This window comes from Cylas formicarius, unplaced genomic scaffold, assembly GCF_029955315.1.
Source record: "Cylas formicarius isolate icCylForm1 unplaced genomic scaffold, icCylForm1.1 PGA_scaffold_8__14_contigs__length_24414737, whole genome shotgun sequence".
Taxonomy (NCBI): domain Eukaryota; kingdom Metazoa; phylum Arthropoda; class Insecta; order Coleoptera; family Brentidae; genus Cylas; species Cylas formicarius.
This window is the reverse complement of record NW_026844361.1, coordinates 17205385-17225277: the sequence shown is the minus strand read 5'-3', so window position 1 is coordinate 17225277 and position 19893 is coordinate 17205385. Positions and strand designations below refer to the sequence as shown.

The following is a 19893-nucleotide window of genomic DNA, read 5'->3' as shown; positions in this document are numbered from 1 at the left end:
GTTTGCGTAATGCGCATTGCGTTTTGGAAGTAAGCGCCCGTTTCCTATCCTTTAATTCAACACGTTATTTTTTTAACTTACATTCGTTGACACATCTACATTATCGTAAATCACATTCCCTAATTTCAATTGGTTTTAAGACAATTACCGGGACAGCGCGAACGCAGCCCCGACTACCAAAAATTACGCGTCCGATTACCAACATTAGTGATAATCACAGAGGTCAGTCCAACCTCAGTGCAATGGAAGGACCTCGCTCTGAGGGAACCGCCTTGATGATCACGGTAACCCCCACGCCAAGTAAGTATGAAATTTTGCGCTAGACGTCTCTTCTTATAGAAAACGCGTTGTCGCGTGGAAGAAAGCAAGAGCACCTGCCGCCATCTATCCGCTGTAAATGTTAACATCACTTTATATTATCGGGATCACCAAATCCATGGGGGTCGTATTCTAGTGGCAATTTTTGCTTTCTCGATGGTACGTCGTATTTCGTTTTGGTTAAGAAATAAGCAGTCCCAACCAGCAAGCAATGTTGACGCAATCAAAATTAAATTAAATTGTTTTACACCGGGACAGCGCGTACGCAGTCCCGACTACCAAAAATTACGCGCCCGAGTTATCCGCATTAGGGATAATCGCGGGGGTCAGCCCGACCTTGGTGCAATGGAAGGGCCTCGCCCTGGGGGAACCGCCTTATTGATCACGGTAACCCCTGCGCCAGGTAAGTATGCTTGTTCTTATTTTCTAAGTCCTTTTATCCCACAGCAAGCGTTCCGAAGCGGTGGGATGTTAAGATATAAAAGCATAGATAACAAATGGTTAGATTAAAGGAATGTCTACCAAAGGACTACCAAGGATAAACCGAATCAAGCGCCATCTCTTGGGGAGTAGTCGTTTTCCAGCGACGGTAAGCTAGCAAACGATAAGTACATAGACGATCTATTTCCGGTAACGGATGAGGTCCACTTCAAACAAGTTTCATGCTTTGTTTGCATAAGAGGATCAATGGGTTTAGCCTTTAGAGACTGTTGTATTCGCCCAATCTTTTGATTGAAGAGGTCGTAATAAACCAAACATCCGGTTTTAGCATTTGCGCTCGGTCGGAATTTGGCAGGGTATAGAAAAAGAGGTAAGATAGAGGAGGGGTTTGTGGTTGGTCTAGCACAAATAAAAACTCATTTATTGTAGTGATTTATTAGATGCAACTGTTTTTCGAGTCGCACTGTAAAGCGAAAACGCCATATTTTATTCCATTTATTTAATACATAAAACACAAACTCAAATAAATTATAAAAAATATCGATCATGATACATTGAATTTCAAAATTTAATACTCCAGAACATTTGACCTGTATATTTTCCATATCTTTTTTTGTATCCAAATGTTGGGACAATTTCTTGTTGTCGGCGTGACTTATTGCTTCTCGAAACTAATTCGCCGCTAGAGGGCGCTTCTGTTGCAGCCTTAAAACGTACTTAACATGCACACACAGCGAACCAATCTGTTCATTTATAATTACGTACGTAAATGTTATCCTGCTTAATAATTATAAATATTCAAAAAAGTTTCCGATCAAATATATCAACAAATTAATAAAAAGAATGAAAACACAATACGCGAGTGAGGGGAAATCCTGAGCACCCGGGACTTTTGAGCGAGGGCCAAGGGGGCCACGCTTCATTGTAAAGATAATATTAACCTTAAAGATAAGTTCAAATCGTTACCCATCGTTAAGTAGAAAACGATCAATATGGGTAACTTATTAAATCTAATTTCACTCACTTGTGGAGATGATTCAGTGGCGTGCGCCGAGAAACCTGAGCCAAAAACAATTTAATACGTATACTTGCAAAAAGTAATTATTAAATATTTTTAAAGGTGTGACCGTATCGAAAATGTAAATGGTGTTCCATGGAGAACTGCAACGATCTGTTATGTTATATCACTGTACTAAATACTAGATAAAGTCCGTTTCAGGAAGATTGGTGCTCGCATATATATAATAATCATAAAATAAAATCTGTCGTAACAAAAAAAAATTGAATAATTTGTTCTCCCTTCTTGCGTCTTACGTTGCGGTATAAATCCACCTTTATCAAACTCGTTCAGTGGCGGATGGAGAGAGAACGGGGACCGGAATTTCTTTTATTTTCTTTGAGGTTTCCGGTAATAACTAGAAAACTGAAACTTTTAATGTAGAATGGGGTGTTTGTTTCCCCTCTTCCTTCCACGGGAGGACAATTTTTTCTCAAGGCTGTCGCACAACCTGCGCCACGCGCGCCCAAAAAAACCCCGCACCTTGGCCTTGATGTTGCGCAACCCCTAAATAACTATGCACTTGTTTCTGTCCAGCGCTTCCTGTATATTGTCGAGCATGGGACTCTGGTCCCTGCTGGATAGATTGTCGACCATGTTAATCAACTCCTTGAACACCTGGACCACTTTCCAGTTGTATTTGGCGCTGCACTCGATGTACCCGGATTTCCAGTGTTTCTTCACTAGATTCACGATGTCTCTTCGTTTTTCTTCGACCGTGCTTGCGATGGCCGATGGCTTCACGTTCGACGTGCCGTCTTCGGGCACGATTAGATCCTGCTTGTTGCCAACGACCAGAACCGGCACGTTTTGCATGTTCCTGCTCTCGCAGATTTGCTCCCGCAGTGTCTTCACGTACTGAAACGTATCTATGTTGCTGAGGTCGAAGATCAGGATGTACGCGGTAGCGCTGCGCAGACCATAGAATCTGGAACGGTAGAACATGGATAGGGTAGGTAAACCTCATGTCAAGAGTTACACTTACTACGCGATTAATAAATAAATAAATGAAATATACCTATAGTTGGCCCACTCGTAGTAACTGTTAACTGGAAAATAGGGGATGACAGGCAGGTCTGTGATTTTGATCTCATACAGCCGCTCGTTGGTGATCACCGATGGGTAGTAGGTATGTTTCCTGTCGGTGGGGATGTACTCGTCGTAAAACTCGTTCCATACAAATTGCTGCAACACGTCAAAATGAGTACACCAAGATACGTAAATATGGGCAAAAATAATATCCACAGAGTTATTTTCACATTTTAGATATCCATTCAGACATTTTACTATATTATAGGTGATAAGATCAGACTGTGGATGAAAAATAAGTCAATCTCACTTCTGAAATTTTAGTCGCGGTGTCCAGAAACGGATTTAAATTGTGTCTGAATTGTGAAGGAAATCAAAAAGTTCAAAATAATCAAGAAAAAATATACAGGGCATATCATTTAAAGTTTTCTTCGGTCTTCAAAAGTGACATCTGTGCAAAAAATCGCTCGGAGCTGCATAGAAGAAACAGAACCTGTTCGAAATGTCGCAGAACAACAAGCCAGAAGGTTAATTCCCAGTTTTGGGGGGACATTTTGCCTATCATAATAAACATCACAATTCATTTTAAGCTTAGATCAAGATCAGTGACCGTTCGCATGTTAAGTAGAAAAATATATTGTTTTTAAATTTTACAGTTATGCAGTGTATTAAGATAAACGTAATACTTTAAAATTTTAATTGACCATAATTTACAACGAAAAAATTTAATACAGCTCTGCGTTCTGTGTGTACTAAATGGAATAGCGATTTGTGAGACGTTACAGATTTTTGGGAGAGTTAGCTTTCTGGTTGGCTGTTTTCTGAAAATATTGTGTCAAAAGTGTGACAACGTAAAACGACCCTTGATGATTACAATTACAATTACTACTCCTCTTCGGAATCGGATGGTTTACTTTTTGTCAATGATGAACTAACGTCCTTAAGCAGATACAAAGCTTCAGAAAAAAATGTGTTTATTTTTTTTGGCTAAACTTCTTAATCCAGATATAAGTGGATCAGATTAGGAATCTCTTTAAGAGATTTTGGTTGAATTAAGACTTTATGCACGCTGCTCGGCATATAGTGACAAATTAAAAATTACAAATTAGCAGTTTCTTCCATACATTCCTCAAATTTACCTGATGACATGACTTCGTCTAATTCTGATATCTTGGAGATGGCTAATGGATTAGCAAAAAATCTTCTACTGGTATTGCCATCATTACTTGTTACTTTTGAAAATCGATGAAATCGGATTTTCCGTGTTTAATGAGAAATGTGTTAAGTGTTCTAAATTTGCAGATATCAAATCAAATTCAAATTTAGCAGAGAAACAAAAGTCCGTGTCCACATTTAAACGGCAGAAGCAGATAGTGGAAGTTCTTCAGACGGGAACATTTGATAAAAAGTATATTGTAGACTAGTTGGTTATGGAGCGGGGATTCAGTTTTCCGTTTTCCACCATATCATTGCACTTTCAATCCGATAGAACAACACCACGCCGAAATTTAGTTCTGGGGCAATAGAAGTAATTGGAAATCAAGTATAAAAAACATCTGCTTTAAGTTGGAAAAAATGTGTGGAACATGCCATCGAAGAAGAGAATGTTTACAGAAGTAGACTAGTCCCAGAATTAATTAAAAATGTGGGGGAGTGGTTCCAGTGACGATAGTGATTATTTTGATGTAGGATAACTTTTTTTTTATAAATATTCTAACGTTCTTTTATAGCTAAATTTAAAATTTAAAATTAAGAATGGATCTTTCACCGCATGGACTAATAATAATTGAGGAATCTCACCGATGAAACTCCACACAAATCCGCCAGCTTTCATTATTTGTATCGAAGTACGGCGAGGTAGGCCTGCGGTTAGACCTTCATAACAATGTATCAGAGTTAAATACCGGATTACGTCGTAAAGACTATACGTTGAGGACAAATATCCTTCTGAGGAGCTACCGTAATTGTTAATTTAATTTCGGCTATTCCATACTTACGTAAAGTCTGTTCATAGATATAAGAAGTGACTAACTGATACGAATTAAAGACCCGGGCAAGCTGTAAGAATGAAATATGGCCGAACAGGTTCGTACTTTGCTTAGAATTTAATTATTTGGGGTTTTGTTAGGAAAGATACTAAACAATATTTATTTATGTATGTATTTATGTTTAAATCTAAAATAAAATTACAAATTATTTTCATTACCTACTTAAATTACTTAAAATTATTCACATAATATATCAGTATCACTCTCGCTATCTTCGCCAGTTCTAATTATTATTTGTTCTATATTATTTGCATACGATTGTTCTGCTTTTTCTACATGTTTAACATAATTTATCCAACTTTGTGGAGGGATGTTAAAAACTTCGGTTTCTATAAGTTTGAGGTCATTGGAGTTGACACGGGGAAAAACATTTTTACGACGAATGCCAGATTTCAGTTGGTGCCAAACATGTTCAATGGGATTAAATATACAGTGGTAAGGTGGAAGCCTTAAAACTGTATGCCCTAAATTTTTTGCATAAATATCACAGCCGTATTCCTTTTTTAGGTTCTAGCTTTGTAGAACCTCAATTAATTGCTTTTTGGTATAATCTTTGTGAAAATAAATGTCGTTATTATACATGTAGTTTTGGATTGTTGCTTGAGGAAGGGGTTTTAGTCAACTGTCTACTGCGATAACTTGCCATGTCCATTACAATGACGCTATTAGGAGGAATGTTCGGGACTAGTTTGTTTTTAAACCAACTTTCAAATAAATCAGCGGTGGTATCTTCATAGTAATCCAGAGCAGAGTCTTTAATATTTTTCGCAGGCAGAGAAAGAGAAAGTCCATTTAGAATCCATCCATCTTTAGAGCCAGCATGCAAAATAGATATTTTCAGTTGAGTCAACCCAACCCTTTTCCGGGGTATCATAAGTGTCGAACCAGGTTTCATCCAAGTAAATAATTGGTCTTTGTTGTTCTCTGCAAATCCTAATTTTTGTCAATTTTTTTAAATCTAAAACCCATGTGTTGAATACACTTGCATAACGTAGTTCTGCCACATTCAACATCTTTCTCAAGCCTCCTAATTAAGATATCCAATGTAGGTACGCTTTGTTCCCCGTATAACTGCTAAATTTTACGCCGTATTATATCTTCATCACTTTCATCTACATTCGAGAAAATGTCAGCATCGCTTCCTTTTTCCCTCGCTGAAATGGGATTATTCACAATTTTCCATACAGTTGATTTTGGAATTTTCGTTAATGTGGCCGTTTCTTCTAAAGATGCTTGCTTGCTGGCACCACGTTCAATGAGAGTAAAATAAACATTGTTTATAACTTCCTTAGTCTCAACAGAATAGTGTTTTCTATATTTGGGCTGGAGCATCTCCTAAGATACACTAGACTCGCACATATTTTGCATAATTGGCACACGATTCAGCACACGCTGTATTACACACGAAATAAGAATGATTACTAATAAACTTAAACTAAGTAGTATACCAAACCAAAGAATATTAAACACAGGTATTTTCTATTACAATTTTACCTGAATTTAAATTCCGAAATTTTAGATAATAATCTTGTTGCATTGTATGTTAATGACCACCCTTGGATAATCCCATTTAAAAGCATTTGGTCTCTTTCTTATATCTATGAACAGACCATAACTTCATGGTAATTTCAATTTGGGGTGGGTTCGCCATTCATCTTGACATTAGTAATTATTCATTTCATGACCATTTGACGTGTCTCGGCTTACACAGTCAGCCAAAGCCCACAGTAAGCAAGTAAGTAATACCTAAAAACACATAATATAATAATTCGACAATTGCCGTCGAAAGTCAAGACGACATACTTTGAGACAAACCATACAGTAAACACAAAAGGCGTATCAAGGGCGTTCCGGAAGGTCCGCTCTTTGAATATTGACGAAATTCATGGTTTACGCTCGAGGTTAACCAAAAATCGTCCCCTGCTAACCCTTTCGCGACCATTGGGGAGGGTTCCGTTTTCAAGTTAGGGTCGCTTCTCTCCCCGGGTGGGGCGAAACGTGCTCCGACAAATACCTGTGGCCCAACCGATAATAATTAACACGTCGAGGTTATGTTCAGCTCCGTTTAGAAAACCTCGCGGCGAAGCGTGGAGATAATCGGTTTGCATTATGCATGAAACCATTGCGCGAAGTTTAACGTGGAAGCGCCACCTTGCCGCGTTGTTATCGTTTTTTTTTGGGAGGGGGGGGGGGTGAAACGGGAGTTTTTAGGGAATTTTACTCATAAACGAGGCCGAATAAAATTTTCGATCCTATATTTCGTCACTCCGCACGGCGTAGAGCGTTAAAAGTTTTAATTGTGCCCGCCAATAAAATCGCGTGTTTTTTTTTTGCTGGTTTTCCGTTCTCCGTTCTCTGTTCCTGGACTTTTTCGGCGATAACTTCCAAACGGTTTGAGCTAGACGGCTCAAATTTTGCTCTTTTTTAACAGCCCACGGGCTGCACGAAATGAGTAAATATGGTCGCGGTCGAACGTCAGCGACTATTTTTTTTTTCGATTTTTGAACATCGCTTTGAAATACAAGTGCTCAATTAAAAATCGCGTTTGCGGGGTCCAAGAAAAATATCAATTCTCGAAAACCGAGAAGATCCTCGAGATCAAAGTCTTCATTCTTCAGAATTTTCAAAAATGTATAGGGTGGGGCGTTGATCTTGGACACCACATTATCTCAGAAACTATAAGGGCCGGAGCAAAAAGTTAAATACAAAAGTTAATAAGGGTGTTACAAACCTTTAATTTGTTTTAATTTTTTATATACAGGGTGTTTAATTTTTCGTGGGCGAGTATCAACTCTCTCATTTTAAATAGAACACCTGGCATATTACTTTATTTTGGACTTCTATACTAAATTCTATACATATTTTGCTTACAATGTCCTATGCCTAAGTCTAACCATTTTTGACATTTCTAACTTTTAATGAGAAAAATTACGTTTTGCAGGACACAAAATATCTGGAAATTTCTTCATTCGGAAGCATTTATTGTTTCACTTGAGTAAGTTTTGTTGTAGACATGGCACATAACGGATTTCATATGAAATTTCGATACATATTAATACAGGGTAAGTGAAAAATTAAATCAAAGTATGGTGCGCCATTTGGAGCATCAGACTATTAGGTCCAGTATTTTTTTGATCAGAATAAAAAAATAAAATTTATCACAGAAGTCAAGGCATTAGCATTTACTTAAATGCATACTATAGAGAATGAATTGCGGAGAATGATAGCCTGGCCTCCAAAGAGTTCCGACTTAACTCCCCTAGAGTTTTTTTCTATGGGGTACGCTTAATGATTAAGTTTACAAACACAAACCGCCAACTACCGAGGAACTTAAATGTCGGATAAAGAGAAGGTATCGGATATTTAAATGGGACTGAATCTGATAGAAATGCCACTATGTATTTAGAAACCCTTATACTATTTGTATTGTGCAAAGTGGAGAACATATTGAACAATTGTTACAGTAATCATTATCCTTTGTAAGCAATTAACCAATTAACTTTTTATTGATCGTTCGTTAATAAAATATTCACCAACGTTATCGCGTATCATTGGTCGGTCTTATATTTGGATCTTCATAAGCGCATCGGCAAGATTATGGTCAACTATGTAATGGTAAATCATAGTGGCAGAAAATATTTCAAAGAGTAAAACTTATTCTGTATATACAACCTTACATAAAATTGCCTTAATTTTTAATAAATAATAATAAATAATAAGATTATAAAGTTTCCATTTAAAACAAAGCTTTTTGGCAGTTTTTTCTAATTCCATTTTTCATCTTATTTTTTGCGTACCCTGTATTAATATGTATCCAAGCTTTTTATGAAATCAGTTATTCGAGTCCTTTGTCTACAACAAAACTTACTCAAGTGAAACAATAAATGCTTCGGAATGAAGAAACTGGCAGATATTTTATGTCTTGCAAATGTCATTTTTCACATATAAAATTGAAAATGTCAAAAACGGTTAGACTTAGATATAGGATATTATACACAAAATATGTTTGGAATTTTGTATAGAATTCAAAAATGAAATAATATACTAATTGTTCAATTTAAAGTAAGTTGATATTCGCCAACGAAGAATTAAACACCCTATATATACAAAATTAAAATAAATGAAAGGTTCACCCTATGCAGTGTGACCGGTATTCGCAAAAACCCAACATTATTATAATGGTAATTCACGATAACTAGTCAGTTCTCAGTTTCTTTTATATAAACATGTAGCCCATATGGACAGCTAAAACTTTTGTATTTAAGGTTTTCACCTACTGTACAGGGTGTGCAAGATATTCCGTGCTATATTAAGAAATATAATAATTTTTTTGGGAAGCACTTTTCCATTATCTACAAGGTTTTTCAAAATTGTTCTCGACTCGACATTTGAAATGATTTCTTCTTTTGGGATAATACAAAGTTGGAACCTTCCGTTTCCGAAAGTTGGTGTGATGATACATTTATCACAAGTGTTTGGTAGTTGAGAAGAGTTTGATGGTTTCCCTAGTGTTGACGTTAGTTTTTCAAATTCCGGAATGTGAAGATAAACGGAGATTTGAAGCTTTGTCATGAATCATGTTGGAGCAAGATGGAAGCAATTTCAAGATGTAGATACAGAAGAGTCTTGATTGATTAGGTCTATTTCCTTACGGGTCAATTCTTTCTCGAAGTAGAGCGAAATTAGATTTTCGAAGAATTTTATAAGCGGACAAGGTTTTGATATGATGGGATATTTTAAGAAAATTCAGGATGACGTTATGGTCTCTACAACGTAACAAATAAGTCAGTATGCAGAGTAATCTAAGCAACGTAGGAGGAATCCAGAAGTTTTATAAAAAGTATTACAGCAGGCTGTGGAAGTTTCTTTGAAACATTATATATTTCATTTTTGTATAATTACATTCGTACAGTACGCAATACAATTCATATTGTATTATATTTATGCGTAGTTACATGGAACTTTTTTACCGGCAAACACGACATTGAGAAAAAGTAACTGTCATCGATTCATCAACTCTCAAGCGATCATATTTTTCTCCTAGACTATTGTCTATGCGATATTTTCTTTTTATTATTTGTACAATTAATTTATATCTTTAATCCTTAATTGCTTTCATATAATGTTTCGTTTTGCGTTGCTATTCTATCCTCGCAAGCAAGTAAGACCATGTAGAAAAACGCCACCCGCAAAAAACACTTGCAATATTCATAAACAACCATGGATGGGTGGCGTTTGCTTTCGCCGAAACAAAACCACGTCATAAAACCGATTTATGGGGTTTTTTGTTCGGCGCGGCGGCCCGGAGAGTCGCCGTTTTCTCAATTTTCCGACACGGTGTTCATCTAAAATTCGGAAACGTGGCCATAAATCTCGAAAATGAGTCCGACGGCCATCGAAGCATGACAAACTGCGGCCTCCGGCAAGCAACGGTTATAGAGACTAGCCTCGTCACGCTAGTAATAAAATTGCATTTTTGGTTTGCTGCCAATATTAAGCCATCAGCGAGAGACGCATATTTACAACGCTACATGGAAACACACATAAATTTAAAATATTGCCACGCACCTCCTGGTCTAAGCAATATATAAAAGCAACGCGAAATACTGGTTAGAAAAGGAAAAAAAAGAGAAATAATTATGATAAGAAAGAGGAAAAAAAAAGGTAAATAAATAAATGGATTAAAAAAAAAGGACTGAATTTCTTGCAAAACTGGGTCGCTGGGTGCTTGTAAATTAGTTAAAGTCTGTTCATAGATATAAGAAAGTAACTAACCGATACAAATTAAGGACAGACCCGGGCAAGCTGTAAGAATGAAATATGGCCAAACAGGTCCGTACCTTGCTTAGAATTTAATTATTTGGGGTTTTGTTAGAAAAGATACTAAACAATATTTAGTTATTTATGTATGTATTTATGTTTCAATCTAAAATAAAATTAGAAATTATTTTTATTACCTACTTAAATTACTTAAAATTATTCACATCATATATCAGTATCATTATCGCTATTACCTCCTGTTCTAATTATTATTTGTTCTATATTATTTGCAATATGGATGGTTTTTTCTGCTTTTTCTATATATTTAACAGAATTTGCCCAACTTTGCGGAGGGATGTTAAAAACTTCGGTTTCTATAAGTTTGAGGACACGGGGAAAACATTGTTACAACGAATGGCAGATTTCAGTGCCAAACATGTTCAATGGGATTAAATATACAGTGGTAAGGTGGAAGCCTTAAAACTGTATGCCCTAGATTATTTGCATAATTATCACAGACGTATTCCTTTTGTAGGTTCAAGGTTTGTAGAACCTCAATTAATTGCATTTTGGTATAATCTTCGTGAAAATAAATGTCGTTATTATACACGCAGTTTTGGATTGTTGCTTTTGTGTCACATGAGGAAGGGGTTTTATTCAACTGTCTACTGTGATAACTTTCATTGTCCATTTCAATTACGCTATTAGGAGGAATGTTTGGAACTAGTTTGTTCTTAAACCAACTTTCAAATAAATCAGCGGTGGTGTCTTCATGGTAATCCAGAGAAGAATCTTTAATATTTGTCGCAGACAGAGACAGTTCATTTGGAATCCAACCATCTTTAGAGCCAGCATGCAAAATAGTTATTCTTTTACCTCTTTTTGATGGTGCGTTTGTTTTACACTTATCAGTCGAGTCAACCCAATCCTTTTCCGGGGTATCATAAGTGTCGAACCAGGTTTCATCCAAGTAAATAATTGGCCTTTGTTGTTCTCTGTAAATCCAAATTTTTTCTAGATATTCCAATCGCCATTTCCAAATTCTTAAACATTCCATTAAAACTTGCCTTTTGGCAATTTTTTAAAATTTAAAACCCATGTGTTGAATACACTTCCATATGGTAGTTCTGCCACATTTAACACCGGTTTCATCTTTTTCAAGCCTCCTAATTAAGATATCTAATGTAGGCACGCTTTGTTACTCGTATAACTGGTAAATTTTATACGCCGTATTACATCTTGATCACTTTGTTCAATGAGAGTTAAATAAACTTTGTTTATAACTTCTTTAGTCTCAATAGAATAGTGTTTTCTACATTTGGGCGGGAGCATCTCCTGAGATACACTAGACTCGCACATATTTTGCATAATTCGCACACGCTGTATTACACACGAAATAAGAATGATTACTAACAAACTTAAACTAAGTAGTATACCAAACCAAAAAATATTAAACACAGGTAGGTATACCATTATTTTCTATTACGGACCACAATTTTACCTGAATTTAAATTCCGAAACTTTAGGTATAAATCTTGTTGTATTGTATGTTGATGACCACCATTGGATAATCCCATTCAAAAGCAATTGGTCACTTTCTTATATCTATGAACAGACCATACCCATAGTGCCCAGAGTTCTAGAGCGATGGGGGGGGGATCCACGAATAATAAAGAAAATATAGCACTATTTATCCTTAGGGCGCCAGGAAGTAGCAGACCTTCCAGTCTCTCAGATGGTTTGAGGAACCCGATGTTTTGCAAAAAAAAGAGAATATTAACGATGAAACCTACCATTAAATTTAAATTGGTACAATCGATAAAAATTAGTCGTGAAGGTTAAGGGGACAAAAAAAAGAGATGAAAACTGTCTACGTTATTTAATACGCGGCGAAAATGAGAATGAGACCTAAACTCCGCAAAATTTATTTGCCGTTCCCACAACAAGTTGACAGCCCGTTTAATACGAAATTCTAAAAATAACAGAAATACACAAAAAAGACAAATTCCCTTAGGTGATCATCACAGGCTAACAGGGGCAATATAGGTAACTATCAATAACTCGACAACGATCATACTCAGTATTACCGGTACGTCAACTTCCCGCAAGTAATTATAATATATAAATTTTCAAAGCATTTGTACACAAATTTTTCGATGGTAAAACTACATCGGTCGGTACCGCAAAAAAAAACCATCGATTAAATGACCGAGAGTAACACAAACGGAAAATAAAAAAAAGGTATGCCTGACAATATCTCCCGAAGCGCTTATATCGAATTGAACGTCACAACGTTATTCCCGAGCAGTGCAACCTACAGATCTATTAAGTGCTCCAATATCCAGAGAACACAGGAATTTCGCAGTGTGGATCCTCCCAGAATACGTCAATAAGGACGCCTCTAAAACGCGAGTCCTCCTAAAGGGGGTACGGATCCCCTAAGGCGAGTACAGAGCTCCAAGGGCAAAACAGGGCTCCAAGGAGAGTACGGGTGCTCCAAGGGCCCTATAAAGTTTCCGCGTATAAGCCGACAGCGGCTAAATTCCGAAAACGAGCCGGAAAATTTACTGACTCTTTAAAGAGTGAATAGAATGGTAAAGGTAACAAAAGCTAAATAGTTAAAGACTTTACCTCGATGGATGTTCTTGAGGGTGAAAGCTTGGTAGACAGCAGGTAGCAGTCAAAGCCTCTTACAGAGTAACCACACATCTAAGATCAACCCTATATCCGCAAAGCGATGGCTGAAGAAAAAGCCGGTAGGTTACTCACTTTTGGCTAGCTACCACACTGTTCTTCTACCAAACAACAGGAAACCGATATGATCGCACGCATATCGCTCGGAGCCAGGAGTGAGAAAGATAAACAGGGTACTTCGTCAGATATTCGGAACGGAGAGAAATCACGGAACTATTTCGCGAACGAATTATTTATTCAAAGGGAATATGTACATATTTATTCCACTGTCGGGTTAAATTAATTCTTTATTAATAAAATGGTATAGTTTTAAGGAGACCATTTATAAGAAAGTGTGTATTTGAAACATCAGTAACAACAACTAAATAAAGCGAATGAAATTAAGACTTTCTTAGCCTTTTAGCGCTGTCGTAGAGCAAATCAGGTGTTTGCCGGCGAGGAAAAAAAAGCGCTTAGAATTTAAAACGAAGATGCGAAACTACCGGATCGTATCCCAGTAAAATAACAAGTGTTACATGTTCACAATAATAATACAAAATTGCTGATTTGCCTGCATCTAAATGGTGCGCAGCAACAATACCAATGGGCATAGATAAAAAATTAACACTTAAGACAATATAAATTGTGCAGTAATTGGTAAGTAGTGAAAATAGTGTTGGGACTGGAGAATTGACCCCTTGTTAATTTTTCAATAACATCTTGAAATAGTAGAGTATTATCCTTCATTATTTAATAATAATATGTATTTTATAATAAATTACTATGCGTTCCATCCATCGACGGAAAGCAAAATTTATATAAATAAATATAAATGTCACAACCTTAGATACTCCTTTCGAACGGGAAATTATCTATGCCTCGGACTTCGAATGCCGTTGTTTACGAACATTACGATCTATTTGCGTCTGTGTTTGTTTGTTGTGTGTTTATTGTTACAGTAGTGATTATGTATAATTATGCCAGTCGTCCTTCACGACGAATAGAAAATTAACAGCCTTCTTCTAAGAGAAAACAAGAGAGAAAGTTTTTTAGGAATTTTCAAACATTTTTGAGGACGCACGTTGAGCTAAACTACTCCCACGTATATATATATATATATATATATATATATATATATATATATATATATATATATATATATATATATATATATATATATATATATATATATATATATATATATATATATATATATATATATATATATATATATATATATATATATGTAATGTGGGCTTCACTCATGGCGCTGAAGTCAGTGCGTGCGTCGGTGCGTTGATAAAGGAGTGCAAAGGGGAGGGTGGCTGAGGAGAGAAATGTCACGTTGGTCTGGGTCCCGGGTCACACCGGTATCCGGGGCAATGAGGCAGCGGACGCCTTAGCCAGAGAGGGCTCCTCGCATAGGCATATAGGAGCAGGGAGCTGCTTAGACTGACCAGAAGGGAGTGTAGAGCACTAACAGGGGCCTACACAAGACATTGCTGGCTTAGGAGGCATCTTTGCTTGCTAGGCATTGGAGACGACCGGGAGTGTAGGTGGTGCATGGAAGGGGAGGAGACCCCGTATCATCTGCTCACCGAGTGCCCTGCCTTGACATGGGCAAGATTGGGAGTCTTCGGAACGGCCCTGATCGATCCGGATTCAGTGCACGGTATTGGGCTAAAGGAGTTGCTGACCTTCTATAGGAGGGGCGGCATTCTGGACGCCCTCTAGAACGGCCCGGGGGCACAACGGGCCCATCTGTTGGCCTAAGTGCTTGGACGCCCGCAAGGGCGCCCCCCTTTAATACCAATACCAATACCAATATGTAATGTGTAATACCACTTTAGATACTTCAATGAAATTTGGCAGACATGTACTATGTATTCGCTTCCATTTTTGAGTAGATAAGGGTAAATGCCTTCAGGACCTGGTGCTTTTCCATTTTTAGACTCTTTATTGCGGATTTCGTCATTTCTATGGTGATTTCAACTTGTTCAGAATGTATTTCAATATCTTCCATAAATGAATCATTTAGGAATTCTTGCCTAACTTCTGTCAGTAATCCTTTGTAGCAATCAATCTATTTATTGTTTTCGATGAGTTGAGGAGGGCGTATTTTTCTTGTGTAATGTTTTTACACTTTTAATAAATTTCCAAGCTTACGTGTTTTTCCTTCTTGTGTTAATTTCCTTACAATTTCGGTGCCAGAGCTCATCTTCCTTCTTTTGTATCAATTTCCTCGCATTTCTCTTTGTTTCCCTGTAATGTGCCAAATCTTCCTCTTTTTTTGTATTCAGTCACTTCAGATAGGATTAATAATTCTAATTCCTCATTCCGCCGCAATTCCTAATGATTCTTTGCAGCTTTGTGTATTATACCGCCGTATCCTTCGTATATCTTGGATTGAGAAAGTATCAGGTGCAGAAGTACTGATACGTATGAATAAACAGAAGAAACTAGTCGAAACTCTATATAACAAATTTGAAGGGACTGTTTTTTTTCCTTATAAAAATTTCTCTAGCAGCTTAACTGAATATAGAGTTTGTTGAATGGTTGGTGGTGGTTACAAATCAACTTCTTCATCTTCTTCTTTCTCTTGGTGCTCTTCCTCGCCCTTTCTTGCTTGTTGTAATATGGCTTCCTCTGTCAAGTCTGCTGTTGTAGGTTAATCCTGATTTATCACCATAAAATCATGCAATCCCTCACTTCTAAATAAGTCCTGCATGACGATAGCATGAATGATTTTTTCTTTGCACTTCCAAATCGTGGATACAGTCGACGGTGTAAGTCCGTATCGACGTCCCACATCACTTTTCTTTTTTCCCCGTTTAAAGGAACTTTATCATCTAGAGATAAAATTTTTTGCTTACTCGCCTTGGCCGATTCACTAAGTCAAATTAGAACTGATCGAAACAATGCTGTGCATTCCTTACTTTGTTCCCTGATGTGGCCTTTTTTCTTTCGGTACAGAGAGTGAGAAATTCGTTATACAGAGTGGATTAATACATAGCTTTGCATGGAGACCTAATAGTACAACAAATGTTGTTCGTAATACGCTATAGGGAGTTTTCACTTTACTACTTTGAAGATCAGAGAAACACTCTACTTTGGGCATGTATTGCGTGGGGAAAGATATGAAATTTTGCGCCTGATACTGGAGGGCAAAATCCAAAGCGAAAGATCTGTGGGGAGATGCCGGAACTCGTGGCTTAAGGATATGCGTCGATGGTTCAATTGCATCTAGATGGATATATCCCGGACAGCAGTATCGAAGGTTGGATTGACTATGTGGATCGCCAACCTTCGAAGGGAGACGGCGCCAGAATTAGAAGAAAGTACCGGAAACGTTTCACAACTGTAGTTAAAGAACGTGCATAATTGTGTATTTTGGAGTAAGAAGTATATAAAAAAAAAACATATATCTACATTTATCTGGTCCGTCTCTGCAACGACAAAAAAGACTTAAAGTGGATATCAAATCGTAAATAGGTCTACCTTTAATCGATCACGTCCTCTTCTCGTACTTCTTATCAACTGCTAATGTAATAAAGTCGCCTTCCTTAATATTCCACCTAAGATCCTGACGTTTCCAATTCCACCGAGGGGCGATTCGTCACGTACGTGACGATACGTGACCCGTGACGAACGACGAAAGTGGCCCTAGCGTTGATCCGTTTCGAGAAAGTGGGGAAATTTCATTTTTCTCATTCGGCTGAACTTTTTGCTTTTTAAATATGTGTTCGTCTCAACGTTAAGATACCAAATACCTACATTTTATTGTTACTTTTTTTTTGTTGACATTTATTTTTTTGCTAATTATGTTTGACTTCAGCAGACTGAGTATTTTTTTTTACTTTTTTTAAATTAAAATTTATTCTTTTGCTAACTTCGCGTACTGGAAGACTACTCTTACTACTAATTTCATTTTTCACCTTCAGCGGAACTGTTTTTTTGTTAAAATGAGTGTGCTTGGCATTAGAAGTTATGTGCACTTTAGCAAACTGGTTATATTTTTTTTACTTTGTTTTGGTTAAAAGTTCAGACATTGGAGGACTGAGTAAAAAATTTTTTTAAATCTTTTTGTTTAAAATTGATCATTCTCTAGTTTCTTGTACTTCGACCTTAGATTACAGTGAAAAACAAACTTTTCGTTAAAATTCAGTTCTTGCTAAAGGACTGAGCAAAAAAATATATTACTCTAACTACTAATTGTTTTTTTTACTAGTTTTGTGTATCTCGACATTGGAGGACCGAGAAACAAAAATCTTTTTAATTTTTTTGTTAAAAATTAATTTTTCTCTAGTTTTTTGTACCTCGACTTTAGATTACGGTAGAAACAAAATTTCTTTTGTTAAAACTTAGTTCTTGCTAGAGGAATGAGTAAAAAAAATATTGCTATTACTGCTAATTTCATTAGGGGGATCTGTTTTTTTTGTTAAAATCAGCGTCCTCGGCTAATAAATTTTGGTGTTACTTTTTTTTTTGGTTAAAAGGTATGTATAGTTTACGAGAACTGGTTACATATATATTTTTTACTTTGTTTGGGTTAAAAGTTATTCTATTGATAATTTTGTGTACCTCGGAATTGGAGGACTGAGTTAAAAAAAATCTTTTGGTATAAATTTATATTTTGTTTATCTTTCAAAGCTCGACGTTAGAAGGGCGAGTAAAAAATTAATTTTTTGCTTTTTTTTTGTTGAAATTTTCTCGTTTGCTAATTTTGCGTACTTCTAGAGGACGGAGCAAAAATAAATCTTTTTTGTTTGCTAAAAATATGTTTTTTTGCTAATTTTTTGTACCTCGACTTTGCTGAACAGTAAAAAAGGACTTTCTTATTTTTTTGTTTAAAATGTATATTTCACTAGGGGACTGAGTAATTTTTTCTCCCTTTTTTACGCAGCTAATACGAAAGTGAAATTTTGGTGGGCGATTTATCGAAGCGCGTACATCGAAAACAAAGCTTTCATTGTTCGATCGTCCGTTCCGGACCATAAACTGGAATATATGGGATGAGTGGATAAAAACGACGGCCAAGCAGGCGCCTCGACGCTCCCAAAAACGGGTCACGCCGGTAGGCGGGGGGGTAGGGGGTTATTGGTGGATTACAACACGGAGTCGGAGTGAGACTGGTTCGTCGACTACCTCGAAGTTTCGATTCCACACGAAGAGCGATTTAACAGTGACTGTCATTTGTTGCAGGGTAACTAAATTTGTATCTTTGTATCTGAAAAAAATGTCAGTGGCGTATCATTTTATTTGGGTCTTGTTCGTTACGCCACGGAGATTAGTAAATTTAACTGATTTTAGACATTGATACTAATTAACAAATTCAACACATAACCTCAATGTGGTGAGGTCTGGTATATTGTCAATGGAACTAGCCAGCACTGACATTTCGCAAGAAATTAAAACCTTATAGGAGGTAGATTTGTCAGTAAGGCCGCGTCCAAGATTTTTAATAAAAATTTGAATTTCGCGCCATTTTATTAGTATATGGTGGTGCCGTTTTTCAAATTTTAGTGTTTAGATAACAAAATTCAGACTTCTTGTTTGGGTGTCAGTTCTCTGCAAAACTTTGTGGATAAAGCAGAAATGAGATTTTTAATAATCTTGTTTTAGATGGGCAGTATATACTTACAAGAATGTCAGTTCGATGAAAAAAGTTTATAAGAACGCTTTCCTTCAGAATGTCGGATAGATAGCTTAAAAAGAGTATATTCTAATCAATGCTTAGTAGCAAATTTTTATCAGCTTTAAAAGGTCTAACATGAGCCACACACGTTTGAAGTCTGTGCGACCAGTTTTTGGCGGTGCATGTTTCCGAATAAATTCAAAATTCATCCATCATCCATAAACATCGTCTCGGATAACTGACTTGTAACCGCAAAAATCCTTAAAACTCAAAACCTCCTAAACGCATTGCAGTAAAATTTTTAAAATCTAATCGCGACATCGTATGAATATCAGGAAAAGATTCAAGATATTCTTTCAGATCAACTTAAAAAAGATCCCACGTCATTTATGGAACGCAACTTTAAATCTGTTATTAAGGCTTTTTTCCTATTTCACTCCGTGAAAAAGTCCCGACTCTAAAATTCCTCGTCTCTACAGGCTCCTAAGATTCACAAACTAGGATTATCCCTTTTACTCGTTACAGGAAAAACTGATAGTTTCGTACTCAATTCCTTTCACTTCATTGAACAATTAAAAAGCTTTACATTACATACGCAAGATATTCTGGTTAGTTTCAACGTAGAATCTTTACGCTTCTCTCTAATAATTTTCCAACGTTCCATCACAAAATGCACTTCACCATAATCTTCCAATAGCAATGAGCGCGAAAGCAATCCCACACTTGCCACTGTTGTCCTTCCTCACATTCAAAATATCACTGATCATATATCAGAAGTTCTAAAGAAAAAACATTATAACAGGATTTACCACTTATCTCAACATCGTCGATCCGTCAAAGTCAAAATTCAAAATTCCCGCCTTAAGACTAAGACAGATAGTCAGCAGTTGCCGAACACAATCATATGAAAATTCCAAGAGTATATAGAAATT

General features: G+C 36.6%; 1 protein-coding gene and 2 non-coding genes across 3 annotated transcripts in view; all 3 read right to left on the bottom strand.

Annotated features, from left to right (window-relative positions):
- Positions 1–146: 146 nt before the first annotated feature.
- Positions 147–308, bottom strand: LOC132706876 (U1 spliceosomal RNA). The gene has a single exon (XR_009619655.1). It is a non-coding gene; the product is annotated as a U1 spliceosomal RNA (small nuclear RNA).
- Positions 309–566: 258 nt separating this feature from the next.
- On the bottom strand, positions 567–729 carry LOC132706884 (U1 spliceosomal RNA). The gene has a single exon (XR_009619663.1). It is a non-coding gene; the product is annotated as a U1 spliceosomal RNA (small nuclear RNA).
- A 399-nt stretch (positions 730–1128) lies between these two features.
- The window catches only part of LOC132706483 (ras-like protein family member 10B), a 143651-nt gene continuing 124886 nt past the window's right edge, over positions 1129–19893 (bottom strand). Inside the window, exons 5-6 of the mRNA XM_060677838.1 lie at positions 2835–3001; positions 1129–2744 (exon numbers count right to left, since the gene is read on the bottom strand). Of these exons, the coding sequence (XP_060533821.1) occupies positions 2324–2744; positions 2835–3001 (588 nt within the window). The 3' untranslated portion in view covers positions 1129–2323. The remainder of the gene's footprint in view (positions 2745–2834; positions 3002–19893) is intronic.